Source organism: Monodelphis domestica, chromosome 1 (genome assembly GCF_027887165.1).
Source record: "Monodelphis domestica isolate mMonDom1 chromosome 1, mMonDom1.pri, whole genome shotgun sequence".
NCBI classification, from domain to species: domain Eukaryota; kingdom Metazoa; phylum Chordata; class Mammalia; order Didelphimorphia; family Didelphidae; genus Monodelphis; species Monodelphis domestica.
The window spans coordinates 65,202,133-65,224,973 of NC_077227.1; the positions used below are offsets into that span (position 1 = coordinate 65,202,133).

At 37.0% G+C, this 22,841-nt stretch overlaps 1 protein-coding gene across 1 annotated transcript in view; it reads left to right on the plus strand.

The window, feature by feature from the left end:
- Nucleotides 1-22,841, plus strand: part of SH2D4B (SH2 domain containing 4B) — a 207,711-nt gene that overhangs the window by 71,761 nt on the left and 113,109 nt on the right. The window contains 3 exon segments of the mRNA XM_056800181.1: nucleotides 4,381-4,540; nucleotides 5,192-5,339; nucleotides 22,353-22,500. Coding sequence (XP_056656159.1) covers nucleotides 4,381-4,540; nucleotides 5,192-5,339; nucleotides 22,353-22,500 — 456 coding nt within the window.

Consider the following 22,841-nt stretch of genomic DNA (forward strand, 5'->3'; position numbering starts at 1 on the left):
GTTTTCATTTTCACACTTATTTCTTCTTCCTTTTTAGGCCTCTGATCTAATAGATACACCAATTATTCTCATGGGAAGAATTTTTTAGGTAATCATACATTCTGCATATTTTTACAGAAAAAAATGTTAAGTTGGTCAAAGTTCTCTTTGGTACTTATCAAAGTACCATTAGGAAAGATGTTGAATCACAGTAGCAAAGAATCATAGAATCATAGAATCTAAGAGTTGGAGAAGAACTTACTGGTCATCTAGTCTAACTCATATTTAATGAAATATGGGAAGACAGGATTCTCTTAGTATTACTCAGATTGTGTCATTTAGGTGGCCAGTGTGTATGATTGACTCTATATGCTGTTTATTTTTATCATTTATATTCTATTTAAAATAAGATACAAAATCACATTATATCAAACACTTGTACATGCAGCCTTAGGACAAATCTCTCATTCTTCATATTGAGCCATTAAATATTACTCTTTCTCTCTCCTCATCCTATTTGTGAGAGCAGAGTGAGAATAATGACCCAACAATGGAACCCATTCCCATGTGGGATATTTACATTTTTCTGTTGCATGATTATAGTTAATACTTTTAATCTATTTGAAAACTGTCATTGAATTTGGGGTAATAGTCTTGGCATCGAAACCTGGCCCTGCCATGGGATGGCACATGTCAACTTGCCCAAATCATTCTTCGTTTCTGAAATTTAGTTTTCTTACCAAAAATGATGAGTAGTGGTAGTGATAATGGTAGACTTGATGAATTCTCAAGTCCATTGAGATCATAGGCTCCTAGATTCAGAGCTGGAAGGGACCTCAGAGGTCATCTAGTCTAAGGGTTTAGTAATACCTTCATTTTAAAGATGAAGAAACTGAGGCTCTGGGAGACTTTGACTTTCTCAAAATCTCATAGGTAATTAAAGGCAGGATCAGTATTTAAACATCAAGTTATCTGACTCCAAAACCTGTGTTCTTTCCATTGTACCATGAAATGAATGCATTAAAGAATTAGGTAGATGTCAATAGCACACATATCCTTGCAAAAATGGAGAAATTCACAACAAAACATTTATATACAGAATATCAGGTATCATATAATTTCAGGTCAAGTGAGGAAGTAAGGGAGTGTTTCTGAATTTTTATTTTATTGATTTTTTTTAAAGATTAGATCTATCTTGCCCAATCTGGATGTTCAGGGACTCTTTGTAGGCTCAGTCCTACTTTGATCAGCATGAGAGCTTTTATTTTCTCTGTTTTCCTGCTGGGGCTGCTTTGTTCCTCCTTAGGCAATATTGTGCCCTTCTTACTCTTTCTTAAACCCGTTCTCAGAGACTCGCTATATTAATGCCAAGTTTAATGCAGACATCTAATTAGTTTGTTTACTGCTGCTCAGAACTCTTGAGCTCAAGAAATCCACCAGCCTCAGCTTCAGGTAGCAGGAATTCTAAGAACACACCATTACATCCATCTCTGAAAGTGTTAAATATTAGAAAAGCAGGAAATCAGCTTTAGTGAAATGGAAAGGAAGAAATAGGATTCGTTTTAGCTCTTGAAGGATTTACAGAACTTGCACAAGTAAGTATGTATTTGGATATCATTTTGAGTGAAGATATAAAGAAAATGAGCAAGTCATCTTCATTTACAAAAATTATGTGTTAGCATCCATCAAGGCAAATCAACAATAAGCCAACCAATTAAACACTTCCAATGTGTCAGGCACTCTGCTAAGCAGTGGGGATAGAGAAAGTTAAAAAAAAAGTAGCTTCCCTCAAGGAGTTTACATTCTCTTGGGAGAGATAACATGCAAATAATTATGAACATAAATGTAAATGTGAGGTCATCTCAGAGGGAAGGCATTAGTAATTGGGAAGGCAGATGGTAAAAAGATTTTTGCAGAAGATAAGATTTGGGCTGAGCCATCAAGGAAGCCATGGAAGTCAAGAGGTGGAGGTGAGTTGGGAAGGTATGCCAGACATGGAGGGCAACCAGTGGAAATGCATGGGCTTGGGAGATGGAGTGCTCTGTTTGAGGAATAATGAGAAGGTCATTGTGCTGGTGTGTAAGGAGTAAATAAGATTGGAAAGGCAGAGCAAGGGCAAGAGATGAAGACTATTAAGAGTCAAATATATATATATATATATTTATATTTCATCTTGGAAATAACAGAGAGCCACTGTAGTTTATTGAGTGGAAGAGTGACAAGGTCAAGCTCAGACTTTATGAAAATCACTTTGGTATCTGAGTGGAGGAGAGACGGTAGTGGGGAAATAACTGAGGCAAGGAATGGGGCAGCAGGACATTACAATAGTTGAGGCATGAGGTGATGAGGGCCTGCATCATGGTAGCAATGTAAAAGTAGAAATAAAGGGACCCATATAGAGAGACATGCTGTGAAAGCAGAAATAAGATGGATTGGCTATATGAGTTGAGTGTGAGTGAGGAGTTAAGGTGATATGTGGGTCATAAATCTATGTGACTGAAAGGAGGGTGATGAAAGTAATAGGGAAGTTAGGAAGAGGGGGAGAGTTTTGGGGAAAAGATAATAAATTCTGTTTTGGATATATTGAGTACAGAAAATCCAGGTGAGATATACAGGCAGTTGATAGTCCCAGAATGGAGATCAGGAAAGAGATTAGGGCTAGATTAATAGAGACTATGAGAATCATTTGGTCGAGATGATAATTTAGTCCATTGGAATTAATGAAATTACCAACTAAAGAAATATGAACTGATAAGAGAAGAGGGACCAACACAGGCCCTGGGGAGACACCTATAGTTTGAGAGCAATTTTCTGGTAATATTCAAATAGATCTGTGCTCTTCACTGATATGGCTATTATATCTAGTGATTATATAGAGATAACTTCTTTATGTGTATATCCAACTTTGGACTTTCTCCTGAATTCTAGTCATAGAACACAAACTATCTATTGGGCATTTTGAATATTCCTGTAGGCATCTCAATCTCAACATATCCAAAAATTCTTATCTCCTCCTTACCCTTCTTAACTTTCCTACTTCTATCAAGAGCCATCCTTCCAGGCACTCAGGTTCACCATGACAGTGCCATAAAATTGGATTCTCACTTTCTCTTACCCCATGTATCCATTCAGTTGCCATGTCTTATTGATTCTGCCTCTAAAACATCTTTCATATTTGTCCCCTTATCTTCCCATATATAACCAGCATCTACTTTCAGCACCCATCACTTCTTTTCTGGATTATTAAAACTATTATCTTCCTAATGGATCCCTCTATTTTTCCCTCTCTAATCCAATCTCCACATAGCTACCAAAGAGAAATCAATCAAGTCCAGGTTCAGTTACAAACCATGTCACTTTCCTGCTCAGTGAGCTCCAGTGGCTCCCTGTTGCCTCTAGGATTAAATGTAAACTCTTCTATTTAAACTTTAAAGACCTCCACCATTAGTCTTTCTCGTTGCTATTTTTTCTGATCAGTTTACCTTTTATCTCCTTTGGTTCTCACACTATCCTTGTGAGGTAAGTGCTATAGATCAAATGTAATATTTACTAAAAAAAACAGCACAGAGTCTGGTACATAGAAGGTTTATTCCTTCCACACTCTCCTTATATTCTCCTTCTTCAGTCTTTAATGATGAACACAACCAAAAACTATACATTTTTGCCTCAAAGTCCCTTCATTGTCATCTTTTGCACTGGGAACTTATTGATTTTTTATATTTCATTCTTGAAGCTTTCTCTATGCATGTCTCCAGAGTCTGGTCATTCTCTATCCTCCAGCCCCTTTCAGACAATACCTTTTTAGAGGGCAGGGACTGAGTGGCATGGTAGAATAGTGGTACAAAGCTCTCTAGGGAGACAGGAGATCTGGGTTCAATTCTTGATTTTTGTTCTTTAAACAAATATATTATTTTGCTTTTCAAAATTACTAGTTGATGTTAGTAAAATAAAATAAAACAAGCAAACTTCTTAACATGAGTTATCTAAAAGTAGAATGGTCTGCTCTAGGAAGTACTAAATTTCTCCTCATTAGTGATATTTGAGTGAAAGCTGGTAACCACTTGTTGATTACATTAATGGCATAAAATTTTTATGATGGGCAGTTAACCATCCCTTTCTGAGTCACAATATCCTATTTGGAAAATGGGGAAAAGAATACTTCCACTATCTGCCTTAAAGGGTTATTGTAAAAAAATAGTTTTATTAATATAAATATGAGTAGTTATCATTTGGTTTTGCAATTCCCCCAATGTCTATCATAGGCACTTCATATGTACTTATTAAACTGAATTAATACCCCTCTTGGTGTTAATATATGTATTCACTTCAGTTACTTTTTAACCAACTGACCTTGTGTTATTTTCCTTCCCCACCTCCCTTTTTTTGGGGTGTGTATCACAGCGAACAGTAAACACATTCAATGGCTTCATGGGATAGATGGTGAAGTTTGGGTCTGGATTATGGGAGAAGCCCCAGGCGACAAACCATATGAACAGATTTCGGAGGAGCTGATAGCAGAAAGGGCAAGACAACAGGCACAGAAGGAGGCTGAAGAACTCTGGTGAGGGGATGCAAACATGGTGTCATGGAAATGGCATTGATTGGGAGATGGAGGACCTGCACTTTAATTTCAGCCCTGACACTGTTTAGCTAAGTGATCTTGGGCAAATCACTTTACCTTCTTTCCCTATGAATGAAGAGATTGGACAAAATGAGCTCCAAACTCCCTTCTAGTTCTCAATCCTGTCATCTTAGGCCCATGTTTGATGAAGGGAAACCAGAAATAGTGGCAAGATAATAGGTTTTGTAAAAGGCCTGGCCTAACTGGATTGGTTTCCTGGCAGATCCTGGGGTGACAGTCATGCAATTAGCTTTCTGAATGGAAGAGTAGAATAGGACACTTTCTAGCAAGTGTTACCTGAGGGTCATCCTGAAACATAATTAGCTAGGACTAAAATTTTTGGGGTAGGCTCATAATACTGTAGGTATTAGATTTTTCTCTCTTCACTACACTTTGCAGATTGTCACAAAGTAAGCTGTGTAGTCCCCCAATGATTTTATCCAGGATTTGTTTCAAAATCCAATGTCTTTGTTCCCTCATATTAGAAATTCAAGTTAGCAATTGTTTATAGGTATTTTAAAAAACGGTTTTCTTCTTTTTGGTTGCTTGTTTCAAAATAAAAGCTTATATTTACTGGTCTTTTCTTGGAAGGAGACAAAAGGAGGCAGAAATCACAAAGAAGTTTCGGGATGCTATGGCAAATGAGAAGGCTCGGATCCTGGCAGAGAAATGGAAAGTAGAAATGGAAGACCGCAAGGCAGCCAAAATTCTGGAAGAAAGGATTCATGAGGAATTCAAGGTTGGCCAATAGTTATTTAGCAATATTTATCTTTACTTTTCTCTGAGGATACTAAGGGACTGTCCCTTATTTATGATTCTTGTGAAAACTGTGGGTCCCTGGGCAGTTAAAAAAAAAAAAAACATTGAATTTCTAACTAAAGGGAACCTATCTCTGGTTCACTTCTTTTGTTATAGATGAGGAAATGGAGGTTGAGAGGCTACATGACTACTCTCTAAATCACATATTGGTGAATTATATTTATGCCATAGATTTATATCTATGTCACAAAATTACAAAATCTAGAACTAGGAGGGACCTCAGAGGCCACTGAATCCAAACAGCAACTAATAGTACTAACATATTTTAAAAGTAGTTATCCAGTCTTTGCTTAAAGACCACCAAATGAGGAGAAATCTACTACTTCCCAGGACAACTCACTCTACTTCTCACCAGCTATTAATTTTAGGAATTTCCCAAGATCAACCTTAAATTTCCCCCTTTACAATTTTTACTCACTGCTATTAGTTCTGATCTCTGAGGGAGAACTAGAACAAGGTTAATTCCCCTTCTGTGTTTCTCCTCAGTCTTCCCCAGTTCCTGCAGACAACTATAGGGGTAGGTAATAATACAAATATTTTGCTCAGATAATAATAGCTTAAATTTATGTAGCACTTTAATATTCTAAAGGATTTTAAAATACCCTATTTCATTTGATTATCACATTAATACTGTGAGATGGAGACTATTATCATTCCCATTTTACAGATAAAAAAATTGAAATTCAGATTTAAAAAGTGTCACATAGCTACCAAGTGTCTAGAATAGGATATAGATGGATGAATGTATGAATGGAAAAGGACACTTACTGCATGCAAAGTACTATGTCAAGTTCTAGGGATACAAATGAGTAAATGGGAGGGAATCCTCATTCCTAAGGATTTCACGTTCTAGTAGGGGAGACAATATGCATGTCAGGTTTCAGCTAAAAGTCAGGTGAGAAGGTCCGATGGTCCATTGGGTGAAGTGGCAAAGATATAAAATATATTTTCTTCAATGTCATTTGCACTCAGAATCTTCCTAATCTCTGCTCTATGGTCTTTCCTGTTCATTATGCCAAACCCTTAGGGACCTGATTAGATAATAAAGAAAATAGTTCACACTGACATTGAGTTTTAAGGTTTCCACATTGAGTTTTAAGCTTTCCAAAAACACTTCCCTTGCAACAATCCTATGAGATAAGTGGATCAGCTATTCTTTTTCTTTTATATCTAGGCACAGTTTCTACAGATAAGAAATGCCTCAGAGTAATCTACCTTATTTGAATTCACACTGTATATTTACATTGGGTTGGAACCCATGATCAGATTTGATGTATTTTAACTTCTAATGGTACAAAGAAATTGAGACTAAGTGATTGACTTGAGGTCTCACAGCTAGTAACCATTGATGCTAAATCTTAAGCCCCTGTCTTTTAATTTCAAGGCCAGAACGCTTTCCATTTCACTTCAGTTGTTGTTGTTGCACAGGGATAGAAAACAATCACTATTCATTTTATTTTCCTCCTCTGTTCTGGGGCAGGCAGTCCTTTCCTGTGATCCATCAACACAGCTTAAATTGTCCCTCTCCTTATCAGTAGGAACTTGAAATTTTGAGTTCCTGCTAGAGAATTTGCACCCACACTTTGGTTCTTTCAAATCTTGGAATATATATATATTATATGTATATTATATCCATATCCATATATAATAAAAATATAAAGGTTGTACCACCAAACAGAACTATTGTAATAGTAAAATTAGGACTTTGAGCCTTAAAATTTAATATAATTTATTAGAATTACTTGGATAGGTAAATGATGAGAAATAGATGAAAGAGATTTAAAAGCTAGGCTAGATTTAAAAGCTTCCCACTTGATAGTCCAGCAGCACCCCTGTAGCAACTTCCTTCCCTGGACATAAGAGACAGAGAGCCCTGCACTTCCTCCTTCAACCCTTTTATCCTCTCTTCCACCTCCAGTTCAAATTCAGAGTTATGTACAGATCAAGTTCAGAATCATGTGGCCTACGTAGATAACATAGGTGTATGCAGGTGACATGCCTCCAGGAAGGGGAAAGGATTTAAAATTTCCTTCACACTATGGCAGCTAAGCTTGACAGTTTTTGAAAAGGTAATCATGAATTTAATAGATTATTGGATTTCTTCTGGAACTCAGAATATAATTGGAAACTCAACTCTGATAGGTGGGTTGGAGAATGAATGGAAACCAAAGAAGTTCATTTATTATTACTCATTTTTTGGACTATAATTTAGAGTCTTTCCAAATTCTTTGTAGAGAATAATTGAACTGCCTTTCCCATAGGGTAGGCAATCAATTATGTTAGGGGGCTGGCTTCTTTAATAGGAATGGCCAAATATCCTCTTGTCAATTGTTTACTTAAGTTTTTTTTTCTACTATGTTGATTTAAAATGATAATCCAGAGAAAAAAGGCCATAATTTAGTTTATTAAATATTTATTTTACTATTTTTTCCATGTTGGTCATTTTGTAAATAAAAAAGTAAGAAAAATAAAGTGAAAAGTATGCTTCAATCTGTGCTCAGAGTTCATTAGTTCTTTCTCTGGAGTTGGATAGTATTTTTCATCATGAGCTCTTTGAAATTGTCTTGGATCATTGTCTTGATCAGAGTAGCTGAATCTTTCACAGTTGATCACTGTTACAATATTCTTGTTACTATGTAAAATATTCTCCTGGTTCCACTCACTTCACTTTGCATCAATTCATATGTCTTCTCAGTTTTTTTTTAAACTACCCTGCTCATCATTTCTTATAGTACAATAGTATTCCACCACAATCATTTACCATGAATTGTTCAGTCATTCCTCAGTTGATGAACATCCCCTCAATTTCCAATTCTTTGCCACCACAAAAGCAGTTGCTATGAATATTTATGTATATATAGGCCCTTTCCCTTTTACTTTGATATCTTTGGGACATAGATCTAATGGTGATATTTGCCGGGTTTAGTTGAATGGGTTTTAGAGAAATGAAACAATTCAGATTTTTGTTTTTTTGAGGGAGAGGTGGTAGCTTCACAGTTGAGATATTCCTCTACCCCTGTCCTAGAAAGCAATCATTCTCAGCCCACATTAGATCATGAAGAAGGCAGCTTTTTTTCTTTCCTTCCGGAAGCACTGGGCTCCTGATTCCTAAATAAATACTAAGTGACTATTGGGATGTCTTGGGGGGTGGAGGTGGGGGTTCTTATTCAAATATTAGTTGGAATTGATGATATCATTCTTTGATCTGTGAGAAGTTTTTGATAAGTGAATTGCCCAAGATCACAGGGCTAATTAAAGGCAGAGCTGGAATTTAGGATGAAAATCTCCTTATTCCTAGGACAATACTGGACCATATAACTTAGACTTGGTGAAGTCTGTTTCTATACATGGAGATATATGCCAGGTGTGATTATCTATTAGTTCACCAGGAGCCGAAACTTCTTCCTTCTTGATATACTGGACTCCATTACCCTTTATTTAACAGAATATGCAACATTTCTTCCTTTTTCCTTTTTTGTTGTTGCGTATTTCTTCTTTTTTCAAGGTAGATGAAAAATTCCTCAAATGCAGGAACTGGAAATCATATTTATCTGTACATTATTTCTTAAATCATCTAAAATAGTCATAAATAAGTCAACAAGCATTTACTATATGCTAAGCATTGGGCTGAGTATTGAGTAAAAATAGTCCTGCCCTCAAGGAGCTTACAATCTAATGGAGGTGACATTGCAAAGAATTATTTACAAGTAGGATATATAGGATAAATTGGAGATAATCAACAGAGGGAAGGCACTAGCACTGAGGAGAAGAGGTCAAGAAAGTCTTCTTGTAGAAAGTGGAATTTTTGCTGACAAAGAATCCAGGAAGGAAAGATAAGGAGGTAGAGAATTCCAAACATCAGGAGCATAATAATAATCATAGATTTAGAACTGGAAAAGACCTTTGAGGTCCTTTAGTCAGGCTTATTTATCTTATAAATAAGTTCACTGAGAGGAAGAGAGAGGAAATGATTTGTCCTAATATCATAAGGTCACCTTGTAAGTAAGCATCAGAATTGAGATTTGTTTCTGTGACTCTGAGTCTTTTTTTTTAATACTATGTTTCTTTCTGTGCCTTTGGAAGTATCTTCTGGATACTGCCTTCTAATTGATTCTAGACTTGGAGTCGGAAATACCTGGGTTCAAATTCCACGTCAGGCACTTACTAGCTATGTGGTCCTAGGCAAATCCCTCGATCTCTCTGTGCCTCAGTTTCCTCATCTGTAAAATGAGATGATTGGGCATGATGACCTCTAAGACCAAAAAGGGAGTTCCTTTTTTGCTCTTCGGCAGTGATCCTGTGATCATTTTTTAATATAGATAATAAAATAACAATAAATAATAAAATGTATCTATGTATTGGTTTGAAAACAGAGATGTGGTAAGGGTTAGGCAATGGTGGTTAAGTGACTTGCCCATGTTCATACAGCTAGGGAGTATCTGAGGCCATATTTGAACCCAGGACCTTCAGTATCAAGGCCTGGCTTTCAACCCACTGAGCAACCTTGTTGCCCTTTCTGTGATCATTCTTCATGCATCATAGACAGAGGATTCAAATATAACTTGGCTCTGGGACAGCTTGAGTTCTTCCTTTGACACACTCTCTATTGTGCTACTGATTTCAAAGGATGGGAAATGACAGGCAGCCACTCTGAATACCAGGATGCCATTTGGTTAAAAATCTCTTCATGTTTAACTGCAATCACAGAAAGCCCTTAAGAAGTGTGACTTTCATGAATGATTCAATCAGGGTACAGAATGAAATGCAGATCAGTTAACAAGCCCACTTTAACAAGTTTAAAATATTTAACAAGTCATTAATCATCCTTCTGCAGTGATGACCACAGCATATTTAAAACAGATTCAGAAAAGGGGAAAGGAAAAGTCTGAACTCCATTAAAGTTTCATTATCTTGAAACATTCGGATTTGCAAAATTAAAGCTTACTGTCCATACAGGTGATGTGTTTAATTTCCAACCAAATTGCCTCAGACTCACCTATCTGGGAGTAATCAATTGCTTTTCTTCTTCTTGATGGGTTTGGTGCTTTAAAGTTGGCTAGACTAGATAAACGATGTTTGCCATTATCAGAGTGAGTGATGATCCCAGTTTCCTCCTTGCCACTCCTAATTTTACTATCACTCAACTCACCAAGCCAAGCAATATTTAATATATGATGCTGGAATCTAAGTGTGGTGGCTCTGGATTGGGCATTTAAGAATCATGAATGTTTTTATGTGTCCTCTAATGTGGACAAATAAGCATGTTTTAAGTAATTGGCATTAATTGCTCACTAATGTTCTTAGAGTACAGTGATGAACTGAATACCCATCGTCCGAGGACCAGGATCACTAAGTTCTGAAGGCGCATTGCCAGGTTGGTTTCCCAGTGATTAATTTTTCAACCACAGCAACATTGGAAGACTTTTTACTAAACTGTTGAATTAGAATCTGTGTAAGGACAGGGAACATTGCTATAGAAAAAAATCACAGCATCTTAATATTAGAATAGTGCTCCAATAGGTGATAGAAGTTGAAATGTAAGTTCCTTATTAAAGGCAATGGCGGAGCAGTTCAGCTAAACAGGAGGTGCCATATAGGAGGACAGGATCGCAATGAAAAATTTTTAGAAGGTGCCCTTCTTCAACACTAACAACAATTTGACATTATTCTTCCATCGTGTCTTGACTCTTTGTGATCCCTTTTGGAGTTTTCTTGTCAAAGCTACTGGGCTGGTTTGTCATTTCCTTCTCTAGTTCATTTTTACAGATGAGGAAACTGAGACAAGCAGGGTAAGTGACTTGCCCAAGATCATACATCTAGTAAGTGTTGGTGGTCAGATTTGAACTCATGAAGATGAATCTTCCTGATTTCAAGCCCAGGGCTCTATCCATTACACCATCTAGTTGCCCCCAATAACAATAATGAGATAATGTTCATGTACTATTACATCTCTCCAAGTGAGTAGTTTAAATAACTTGGAATTATCATACATACTAGGTTTGACCAGTAGCCCATTCTGTCTAAGATTCTATCTGAATGGAAGATTTTGGAAAGAGTGGCCAATTGCTCTTACTGTAGGCAGAGATTATATATTCTTTGTGTCCTGAAAGACCACAAGGTCCATGGTACATTGTAAGTCTGCAATTGAGTGAATTAATAAATAGATTAATTAATGCTAATAACCTAAAAAAGTTAGGAATATTCCCTTCAAATCGGTGGTAGTTCCATATAAATTAAATTTCTAGAAATTTCTAAAAAGAGCTGTCCATGATTAAAGAAGATATTTCTCTCAAACTTAGTGAGCTCCCTGTCACTGTAAGTATTCGAGGGGAGGTGGTGATAGTGGCAGTATTGTCAATCATTTGTCAGTAATGTTTTTTATTTACTAGTAATATAGGGAGATTTCTTGCTTTGTATTAGAGGCTGAAATCAATGATCTTTGAGATTCCTTTTAATTGGGAGATTTAATTATCCTATGAGTTAGTGGCTCTGGAACATGAGTGGCATGCTGTAATGCAAAAGTATACAAGACATGGCTGCTGGTGGTACATTGGATAGAATGCTGAACTTGGAGTCAGGAAGAAGAACTGGGTTCAAATCTTGTCTTAGACACTATGCAACCCAAGACAAGTCATTAAGTCATTTAATTGTTATCTCCCTTAGTTTCCTCAACTATAAAATAAGGATATTAATAACACCTACCTCCCAGGGGGGTTGAGGAACAAATTATATGATATTTGTAAAATGTTTTGGAAATCTTAAAATTTCATATAAATGCTAGACAATATTATGCCTAGTACCATTGGATCCAGAAGCCTTGGGTTTCAGTCCCAGCTATGCGTCTTTTTACCTATTAGCTAGTCACATCTCAAAGTCTCTATTTCTTCTTCTGTAAAATAGGGATCCTCATGTTATTTACCCCAAAGTGCTCTTGTGGGGCAAGTGCTCGTAAATCCTGAAGTACTAAATAGGCGGAAGTAAATTATGATTATTTAGTAGTTGTTTAACATCTTTATAATGCTTAAAGGTTTCTGAAGCCTTTATATGTGTTATACATATACATTTTATATGTGTGATCTCATTTGAACCTCACAACATCCTTGTAAAGTAAGTATTATTATTTTTCCTAATGTTATAGAAGAAGAAACTGAGGCTGAGAGAGGGTAAATTACTTATCCTAGGTTATAAACTGGTAAATGTCCAAAGTAGTATTCAAATTCAGGTCTTCTGACTCCAAGGCCAATGTTTGTTGTATCCACTGAAAAGCTATTTCCATTTTAACCCATGTTTCTCAGAGTAATGGCTTCTTTTTATACAAGGCACTTCATTTCTTTATTCTCTCTCTCTCTCTCCTTCCTCATTCCTCCTTTTGACTTTCCTTCTTTTGCTTCAGCTAAAAGCCTACCCTTTTCAAGTAGACTTTCTGGATCTTCCTTAGTCTTAATACCTTCTCTTTAAGATTTTCCCCAATTTCTCCAGTGTGTGTGTGTGTGTGTGTGCATGCATATATGAATACACACATATGTATATATACATATACACACATATGTCTCTCTATCTCTTATTTGGACATGATTATTTGTATGTTGTCTATCCCATTTGACTCTGACCCTGAGACGGAGGTCTGTTTCCTCTCCTCCTGTCCTTTCTTTGTATCTTTAGTGTACATCATTATTACTTAAAAAATGCTCTTGACTGACTGTAACACTGCAGTTGAAGGTGTGCATTGGAATCTTAACTTTCTGTATGGGATAGAAACCTCCTGGAGGTGACGTACAAGCATATGGATGGAGAATGGGCAATGACTATATCTCTCGGGAAGATTTTCCAGAGGGTGGAATTGAGACTTGGCTCAAAGGTCTGATCCACTGATGACAACACCTTGGAAGAGGACACTAACTCAAGCTCAAGAAATTTTATTCAGCAATTATCATGTGCTAGCATTGGGTAAAGTAAGCAAGAAGACTGTTTGCCTTCAAGGAGGTTACATTCTAATGTAGTAAAGTAGGCAGCATGCAAAAGGGAGCTGAAAAAGTAGAGGAAACAAGGTATCTGTGCTGGTGATGGGTTTGCAACATCTAGGGAATAAAGGATGACTGGTCTAGACCTTTCCTCAAAGTGGAGGTTCTGGAAGCAACTCACCAATGGGAGAAAGGGATCTCAGAGGCTGAGGAAATAGAGAGCTGAAGCAACCCTGCTGTTTTATTTTCAGAAAGTGTGATATCAAAATATATATATTTACTAGGGTGGCTAAGATGGAAATAGCTTCATATTTTTCATAGAAGGTCCCAGGAAAGGGAATAACACTAGTGCTTATATACAGTGCCTAACACATAAAAGATACTTGAAAATATTTATTGCTTGATTCATTGACTTATAGGGTCATATCCATGTACAAAATGCACATTGGGGAAGTCACTCTCATGGCTCTTGGTCAGAGTAACACCATTTTACCATCTTTTATCATAAACTACTTTAACTTGAAATCTACAGAGATATTCACTTATTGAGAAATCTAGACCCTGGAGCCAAAAGGGATTTTGGAAATAATTTAATCTATCTGCTTCATTTTAATGAATTAATCAATCAGATTTATTAAGTGTGATATGTGCTAGGCATTGTGAAAAGTTCTGGGGACACAGGAAACAAAACAGTTTTTTAAAGGAATAGATCCTGTTCTGTTTTACAGATAAGGAGTTATAATAACAATAATAATATAACAGCTAAGGTTTTATAACACTTTGAGGTTTGCCATTTTAAGCATGTTATTCATTTAATCCTCAAAAAAATGAGGACTGTCTGGGAGGAAGGTACTATCATTATCTTCGGCATGCAGATGAGAAAACTGAGACATCAAAAGGCTAAGTGACTTGCCCAGGGTTACACAACTAACTAGGAAATATCTGAGCCAGAATTTGGATGCAAGTCTTCCTGATTCCAAGTTCAGCCCAGCCCCAACTATCTGACAATTGTAATTACAATAATAGCCATCCTTATAATCATTGTTGCTCTAAGGAGCATTGCTCACCTTTGGAGTCCATTAAATCATCTTCACCTGTTTACTCTTTAGTTTTCATGGATGTTATTGTTTGCTCCAATAGCCTAATTTCTCATTTTGATCACAAATAAGAGAATTGACAATATTTAGAATTAAGGATTTCCCCCCTTAATATACTTTGGGTGATTATTTTTAGTTTGATATGTTTAAGATGTGGTTGTAATTATAGTGACTTTGATAATGAGGCAATTGGACATGGGTCTGGTGACTCTAAGTTTGTCCAATTAAGCATGAGAATCACCTTTCTACTTTTTTTTTTTACTTTGGCCTTTTCTTAACAGAGAGTCCTTGTTATTTATGGGAGACTTCAGGAGCCCAGGCCCCTGTTGGACATCTGTCAGGGAGTCACCTCAGCTCAGTGATATTTTCCATTGGCATCAGACAGATGGATGACCTATGTGGGTCATGTATGGTGTGAAATTACTGATGAGTTATCAGGATGAGACAGACTAGATTAGCTGAGCTGCTAAGAGAGCTGGCCTGGACTAGCAAGATCTTCTAGCCTCACAGGTAAAAGCAATTCAATTCTTCATCTTCTCGGGATTTTCCTGGAAATGGTACAGGCCATTTAAATTAAAATTTCATGTTGACTTTCATAGTTGCCTTTTAAAAATAACTGTTAACAAAATGAGAAAAATAACACTGTGTTAGTGAATACTATCATCACTTATGTTATTGTTGATAATCATGTTAATAGGAATAATAGTAATTGTTCCTCAATGCCCTCATTTCTGATTGGGTAAAATAATTGCAGTTGTAATAATATTGGTTGGCTAAGTTAAAGAAGTGGGAAGCTATCATTTTGACAGTAATGCCAAGTATGCTTTCTATGTGTTTTTTAAACCCTTACCTTGTGTCTTAGAATGAATGCTATCATTTCCAAGGCAGAAGAACATTTAAGGGGTAGGCAATTGGAGTAAAGTGACTTACCCAGGATCACACAGCTAGGGAGTGTCTGAGACCAAATCTGAGCCTGAGATCTCCTATCACTGGGCTTGACTCTCTATCTACCATGCCATCTACTGATCCCTTCTCTCTATTCTTGTCACATTACCAGGAAATATTCTATCTCAAGCCCTTGCACAGCTAGGTTTCTAATATTATAATGAATTTATTTTGGATTCTTGTGAATCTCCCCAAATAAAATGAAGAAATGAAGAAATATTCTGAAGTGTCTCCTTTGTGCCAGGTGGTAGGGGTTGGAGATACAAATACAAAAGTGAGGTTAGAGGACTTGATTCAGGCTTTTCCTAACTGACTGAACAAATTGCTTAAGCTTCCTTAGCTTCCAATCTCTTGTTTAGAAAATGAGAATAATAATAGAAACTACCTCAAGGGGTTGTCATGATGATCAAATGAGATAATACATGTAAAATATATTGCAAATATATGTATGACAGAAGTGCAATGATGATGATGATGATGATGTTGGGAAGGTAGCATGGGTATGGGAGTAATGATTAGGAAAATTGATTTTGCTCTGGGGAGTCACAGGGATGGCTAGTGGAGTAATAAAGCAGACAATAGCAGTATTAGATTGGATTGGGTTAGAAGATTAGATTACTGTTCCCAAAGCAAGAGCTGGAAAGTGGGGGGGGATAGTTATAGTATTGGGGGGATGCGAGAATGTGTTTGGGCATGGGGTAGATGCCAAGAAGTCCAAGTAGAGTCTGACTTTCTTGGTGGGTGATTAGATAAGAGATGAAGAATGATCTTGGGTCATTAGGTAGCCAGATGAGTTCATACTTATTCACCAATAAAGACAGCTTACTTTTTTCATCCCCTCAGACTTTATCTTTTAAATATACTCCAGCAGATTTACCATTCTAGAGTGGGAAAAAGAGGCTCAAGGAAGCCCTCTGAATAATTCAGGCATCCCATAGAATTTCATCTTCTCTCAATAAGAGAATTTACAAAATTAACAAGCCTTTTCTCCAGTTGTCTAGTAAATGACAATTCATATTAAGAAATAATCTGTATCTTTGGCTCTGTTTAGTGACAAAGTTTTTTAGTCTTTATTTCATTTTTTAAAACTCTTACCTTCTATCTTAGAATCAATGGTTCCAGGGCAGAAGAGTAGTAAGGGCTAGGTAATAGGGTATATATATATATAATAGGGTAATAGGTAATAAAAAATGACTTGCCCAAAGTCACACAGTTAGGAAATGTTTGGGGTATTTAAATGCAGATTTAAAGCTGGGACTTCTAATCTCTGAACCTGGTTCTCAGATCACTGAGTTTAGCAGTCCTTTATTTGTTTTTTGAGTCCTCTATCACAATTTAGTGATAAGCTTATGGTACATCATGCTCATTCTTCTCTAGTGCATTGGCTTTGTCTTTCAGAATATCTATTCTTTAGGTACTTATAACACAGAACCTGCTTTTTTTAGGTATTTATAACCCAGAACCTGCTTTTTTATTCCAACATGCATTAAGAACCCAAAAGGACTAGAGGAAAGACTATTTTGAAGTAGGAAGGCAATGGGAAGACCTGGAATATTATGTGACACATCTCATTTAAGGCTCAGAAACATTTTTGTTTAATTTAAAATTGTTTGCTCTGTGAAGAATATAAAATGTACTGATATTGGGGGGGAATATAAAATTTTGAGGTCTTCCCCAGGTTTTCTAAAAAGAGTCTCCTTAAATTACAACCTTTCCCTCTTTTTATATGTTGTTTTCTTGCTAAAGAATCTTCAGTGACTATTATCTCTGGAATGAAATACAAACCAATTAGATGCCATTTAGAGCCTTTTGCAGTCTGGTTCCAATTGTATTTTCTAGCTTTATTTCATATTATCTCCTAACTCATACATAAGTCCTTAGGAGAGAATGCAAGATGAGAGAATGAAATTTCCTCACAGAATATGACAATTGGATATGTTCTCCATGCATGCTTCCCTTATACCTAGAATAATATAGAGATTCAACTGGTTGACAATTAGTAAGACTCCCTAGATCTTTCTCTTCTAGACATTTTGGATATAAGGAAATCAGACTGGGAAAAATTCCCTTCCCTGATAGGTTATCTATCAGATTTCCTTTTGAAGAACTCCAAAACTCAAGAAGTTATTATCAGATGTAGGCTAGGATTAATGATAGGGATCAAAGGAATCTTTACATCTAAATCATGGGTGAGAATTATAGGCTAAAGTGTAAGCAAGGACAGTGGTTAGGCCTGTAATAAAGTTGATTTTGTTGGACATTCTGGTTCTGTGCTTCCTTCCCCCACCCCCCCTGCAAATCAAGGGACATTCCTAGTTCTCAAGTTTGGACTAATGTGAGAGATTATAAATTGAACCAATATTCATAGCTGGTCCAGAGAACAAGACTGAAACCATATCAAGTTCTGAAGAACATGAGGTTGAGACACTGCTGAAGGCCTTCGAAACAAATAATCTGCTTTTTAAAAGTGTATCACAGGGGGAAGCTGGGTGGCTTGGTGGATTGAGAGTCAGGTCCAGAGATGGGAGGTCCTGGGTTCAAATCTGACATCAGACTCTTCCTAGCTGTGTGACCCTGGGCAAGTCACTTAATCCCCATTGCCTAGCCCTTACCTCTCTTCTGCCTTGGAGCCAATACATAGTATTGACTCCAAGATGGAAGGTGAGGGCTTAAAAAAAAAGTTTATCACAATAGGCATTGATGATATATCTCTCTGATGGCTAATTTAGGAAAGGAGGTGTCCCTGGGTTCTTCAAAGCTGGGTCAGAAGAATACAAGGTCTACATCAGAGGATCTTAAACTTTTCATGTCATAGATCCCTTTGGACCCCCTTTAGACACTTTCATGATGATTTTATTGGTCCCTCAGGTACTAGGTCCCTAATTTTACTTTCTGTGTATTTTGCATTATTAATTCCTTATCAGAATAACTTTTTAAATACATAAAATAAAATACAAAGGAATACAAAGAAAACTGACCATATTATAATAATTATAAAACATTAAAGAAAATCAAACAGAAACCAACTTTATGCGTCAGTTTACTCTGTAGAATGTCTGACCAAGTTGGAAAGGTTTCTAATTGGAATCTGACTTCCCTATTTCTGTCATTTGAGAATAATTTCAGAAAGTTTAACACTCCTCTGGCTAGAGGGTGGTGAGTTTTTATGCTATAGCATGGTGGTAGCATGATATAGCAGAATGATGGGTTATTAGGTTAGGGAGAGGCTGTAATCCTCCCATATCTGTAATGCATGGCTTTCTTACTTCTGCCTTTTAGAATCCCTTTTTGTTGTTCATCACTTTTTTTCAGTCATGTTTGACTTCGTGACCTCATTTTGGGTTTTCTAGGCAAGGAACATTTCCTTCTCTGACTTATTTTACCAATAAGGAAACCGAGGCAGAGTGAAATGACTTTTCCATGATCACAGAGCCAGTAAGTATCTGAGGCCAAATTTGAACTCAGGCCTTCCTGGCTCCAGATCAGATGCTCTATGCACTGCACCACCTTGATAACCTCTTAGGTTCCCTTGCTCCCTTCTCAGTTCAATTTAAGGGTAGCCACTTTCTTGAAGAGGACTTTCTTGATCCCCCAGCTACTAGGGTCCCTGAAACTCTTTTGCATTTACTTTGTATATATTTTGCATTATAAACACATATGTTGTTCCCTCTGGTAGAATATAAGCTTCTCAAAATCAGGAACCATTTAGTTTTTGTCTTTGTATCCCTAGAGCCAGTATGGCATCAAAGGCAGGAACTAGATGCAAATACTACCCCTAATATATGTTGATTTTATGGCCTGGCAAAGCCCCCAACCTCTCAGTTTTCTATTCAAATAGAAGCAGATCCAGGTGGGATCTTATATTGATTTAGAAAACCATATATTAACATTATCTATATTCATTATGTTTTTATTTAATTTGCTAAACATTTCCCAATTATATTTTAATGGCTGTAAAGAGTTTTCCCATTGGGTCTCCAGTATAACCCTTCTGCCCAGTCTCTCTAAGACCAGGTAAATTGCAGAGAAGGTTCTAATCTTCATTGTTAGAGGGAATTCATAGACTAATGGAATCAAGAGGTCCAGTCTATTTTACCCCGAATGCCTAACACAATTCTTGGCACACAAAAGGCATTTAATGGATATGTATCGATTGATTTACCACCGAGCCGTGAAACATAATATGAGATGACCTCTTGCAATATAGGCACAATAGTGAAGTTATTCTAGATTAATTGCTTTCAACCAATTGTACTTGGTGTTGGGCCAAACTTTGAGTGAGTGCCTGTTCTTTGGTGATGGGTCACTTGGGTAATATCAGGGCTTGACTTGATTTTTTTCTCAACTTGAACAAAAACATTGGGAGGGCTTTATCACCATCAATCAACACTCATTGAGAATAATATTTGCCCCTTAGGTACTTTAAAGAACCTTCCAGAAAACCATTTTGGAGTCTATTTGGTTACTAGCCCTTCCTCATTAAGGACAAAAAATAATTCTTGGACTTAAACAAACAAAATAGCCCAATTATTAAGAAGTGGAAAGTTATGGAGGGAATAATGGGTTCAAAGGGAATCTATTAGGTACATGGAGATGAGAGGTCTCAAGGAGACCTGATAGAGAAATGGAACCATAAACCACACTTTTCTGTCCTTCTTTACCTCCAGAATTCACCTTCTTTTCCCTTCCCCTTTGTGCCAGGGAGTGAATTCTAAAAAGCAGTACCAAGCACAGAGCTAAGGAATCTGATTGCCAACTGTTGACTGTGGGGTGTAAATTATGGGATCTGAAATGAAGAAAATCTTTTTTATATTCAACTGGAAGTGGTCAATTTCCAAAGAACAGCAGTCTAGGAATACACATGCCAACATAATCTTGTATATTCATTCTTTCCAAGATTCCTGTGATGATTTCTTCTAGGTTCTGGGATTTTCTAGGAAAAAGACAAGTGAATAAGATAAAGGTGCCAGGGACAGAGGAGGGCCTGAGAAGTTTCCCTCTGGCAATGGACAACATTTAGTGGGGTCCCAGAGGTCCCTTTATGCATTTTTTCCTTATCTTTTCCCAAGTTTACATTCCTGTTTGAGTCAGCCTAGTCTGGTGGGAACTGCTCATATCTGAATCATAAGTCCATCAGAAAGTTGAAGAAATTGGTAGTCAAAACTTTTATTTTTTAGTTAATTTTACAATTATTTCAACAAATATTTATGAAGCAGCTTCTTTGTCTCAATGGTATGTAAGGCCCCTGTGGGGACACAAGGAAATTTAAAATGCAGTCCCTGTTTTCAAGGGGTTTATGATCTCCATGGAGCAATGTGACACACAGCCACAAACCCCCACTCAATGCTGAAATAGAATATATCCCTTAAATATGAGACTGTAGTAAAACACATATCACAAAGAAGTACATGAACAATTGGCTAACAATTTGTATAAATGGAAGGGACCTCAGAGGCCACCGAGTCTAACCTATTGTGACAACTTTACTGATGAGGGCTGTAAAGGTTAGGTGACTTGACCAAGATCATGTAGGTAACAAGACTGGGATTTGAATCCACATCCTTTTATTCAATATCTAATGATCTTTCTGTTGTATCACACTGTGAAACCTGGGGCCTCAAAAGGTAAGTAACTTGTCCAAGGTCACACAGGGCATAAGGAGCAAGGCTGAGATTAGCATCTAGCTCTTCCAACTTCAAGTCGTTTCATCTTTCCAGCATACCATACTTGCTTCAGAAACTCATTAATTTATAATAAACTATGCTTGCTTCAGAAACTGTATATTCTTTCCTACATATTTCTCTCTTAAATGCAAAATTTATTTTACCACAAAGATACGTAGAAAAAAAGCAAGAGTATCTCTATATCAATAGTGACTCGAACCATTAATCTACCTCTAATAACTCATCCTGGATTCATTATCAGAGTATTACTGGGAATAGCCTAATGAGGGATTAATGTAGATACAATACCACTCTAACTGAAATACTAATGTAACTTTCCTATTGATGAGACATTATTTTCAAATGCTACCTGAAGGGTTTTTAATCTTTATCCAGAGGTTGCTTATATCTGAAGGATAGAGATGGAGATCTAGATCACAGCCTTCATCCCATGTAAGCATTTACCTCCATCATGGAGATGCCATCAATCAACAAAGACTTTGGTATATTTCCTATTGGATTGGAAAGATTTATGTTTCCAGGTGAGCATGAGAGCATCCCTCCATAGATTTTCTCCAGGCCTTCTGGACTTGGTGATTAAAGAAAGTTAGTGAACAAAAGTCTCGTTCTTTTGCTTACTGTTTAATGAAATTTAATTTTACGTTATTGGGAGCAGGAACACCTTCATAAAATGTGAAGCAGTGAAGTTGCTCCTGGGAAAAAGGATGCTCAGAATTAGATTGCTATAAGCCACTGAAGGGGATGTGGTGGATACATTCTATCTGAAAAGTAGCACTTGGATTTCCTAGATGACTTGGATCCTTTTTAGTTGGTTGGAAAATATATCTTTGAATTGGAAGATGGTCTATATTCTAAAAAAAAAAAATAACAACTAAATCAAATCTTGTTAGGGCCACAGAAAAGGAAATAAATCTGTTATTTTGCTTCTGTTAGCATTTTGTACTGAAACAGCTTAGTCCTGAGGAGATGTTCACAGACACAAATCATTTTCTTTCCACAAGGCTTCCTGGCCGAATAGCTCGTCGGGCTGAATTTGTTTCTGGGAACATTGCTGATTTGTGACCAGTGGGAGCACAGACATGACTGGAAGTGGGTTTGCCTGGATAGTTATGCAGGTGTTTTGACAAAATGCTTTGTCCCACAGAGCCCACATTATAGAGGTTTATTCCTCCTCCCCTTCCTACAGACTCTCTTTTCTTCTCCCTAGTCAGGTATCTGACATCCTCCTCAATATGTCCTGTTTTAGAGAAAAGAAGAAGAGGAGAGGAAAAAGGGGGAAATGCAAATTCGCCTTCAGGAAGAACAGAGAGCCAAAGAGTTGTATTGGACCCTGAAGCAAGCGCAGCAGCAGAGCCAAGCCAGTGAAAAGGAGGAGCAAGAGTGGGAAGAGCAGTGTGAGTAGACCTAATGTTTGAATTTTGGCTGTGAAAGTAGCAAAGGAATTTGAGGTTGACACTTTAGTACTATAAAATGACTTTTCATCAACATCTCCATTTTTAGGATTACTTAATTGTGTCTGTCTGGTTTTGAATCTCAATGAAAAGAAATGTGGTCTCTGCCACCTCCAATATGGCTACAGTGATTACAAAAAGCATATAAACTATCAGTGAAACTCACCCACACAAAAGGGTCCTGGTCTGGTTCTGGAAAATGAGGGCACCCATGTGACCATAGCCCAAGCAATTGACTGGAGCCAGACTACAGTGATGCTAGAAGAGACTGAAATTATAAGAGA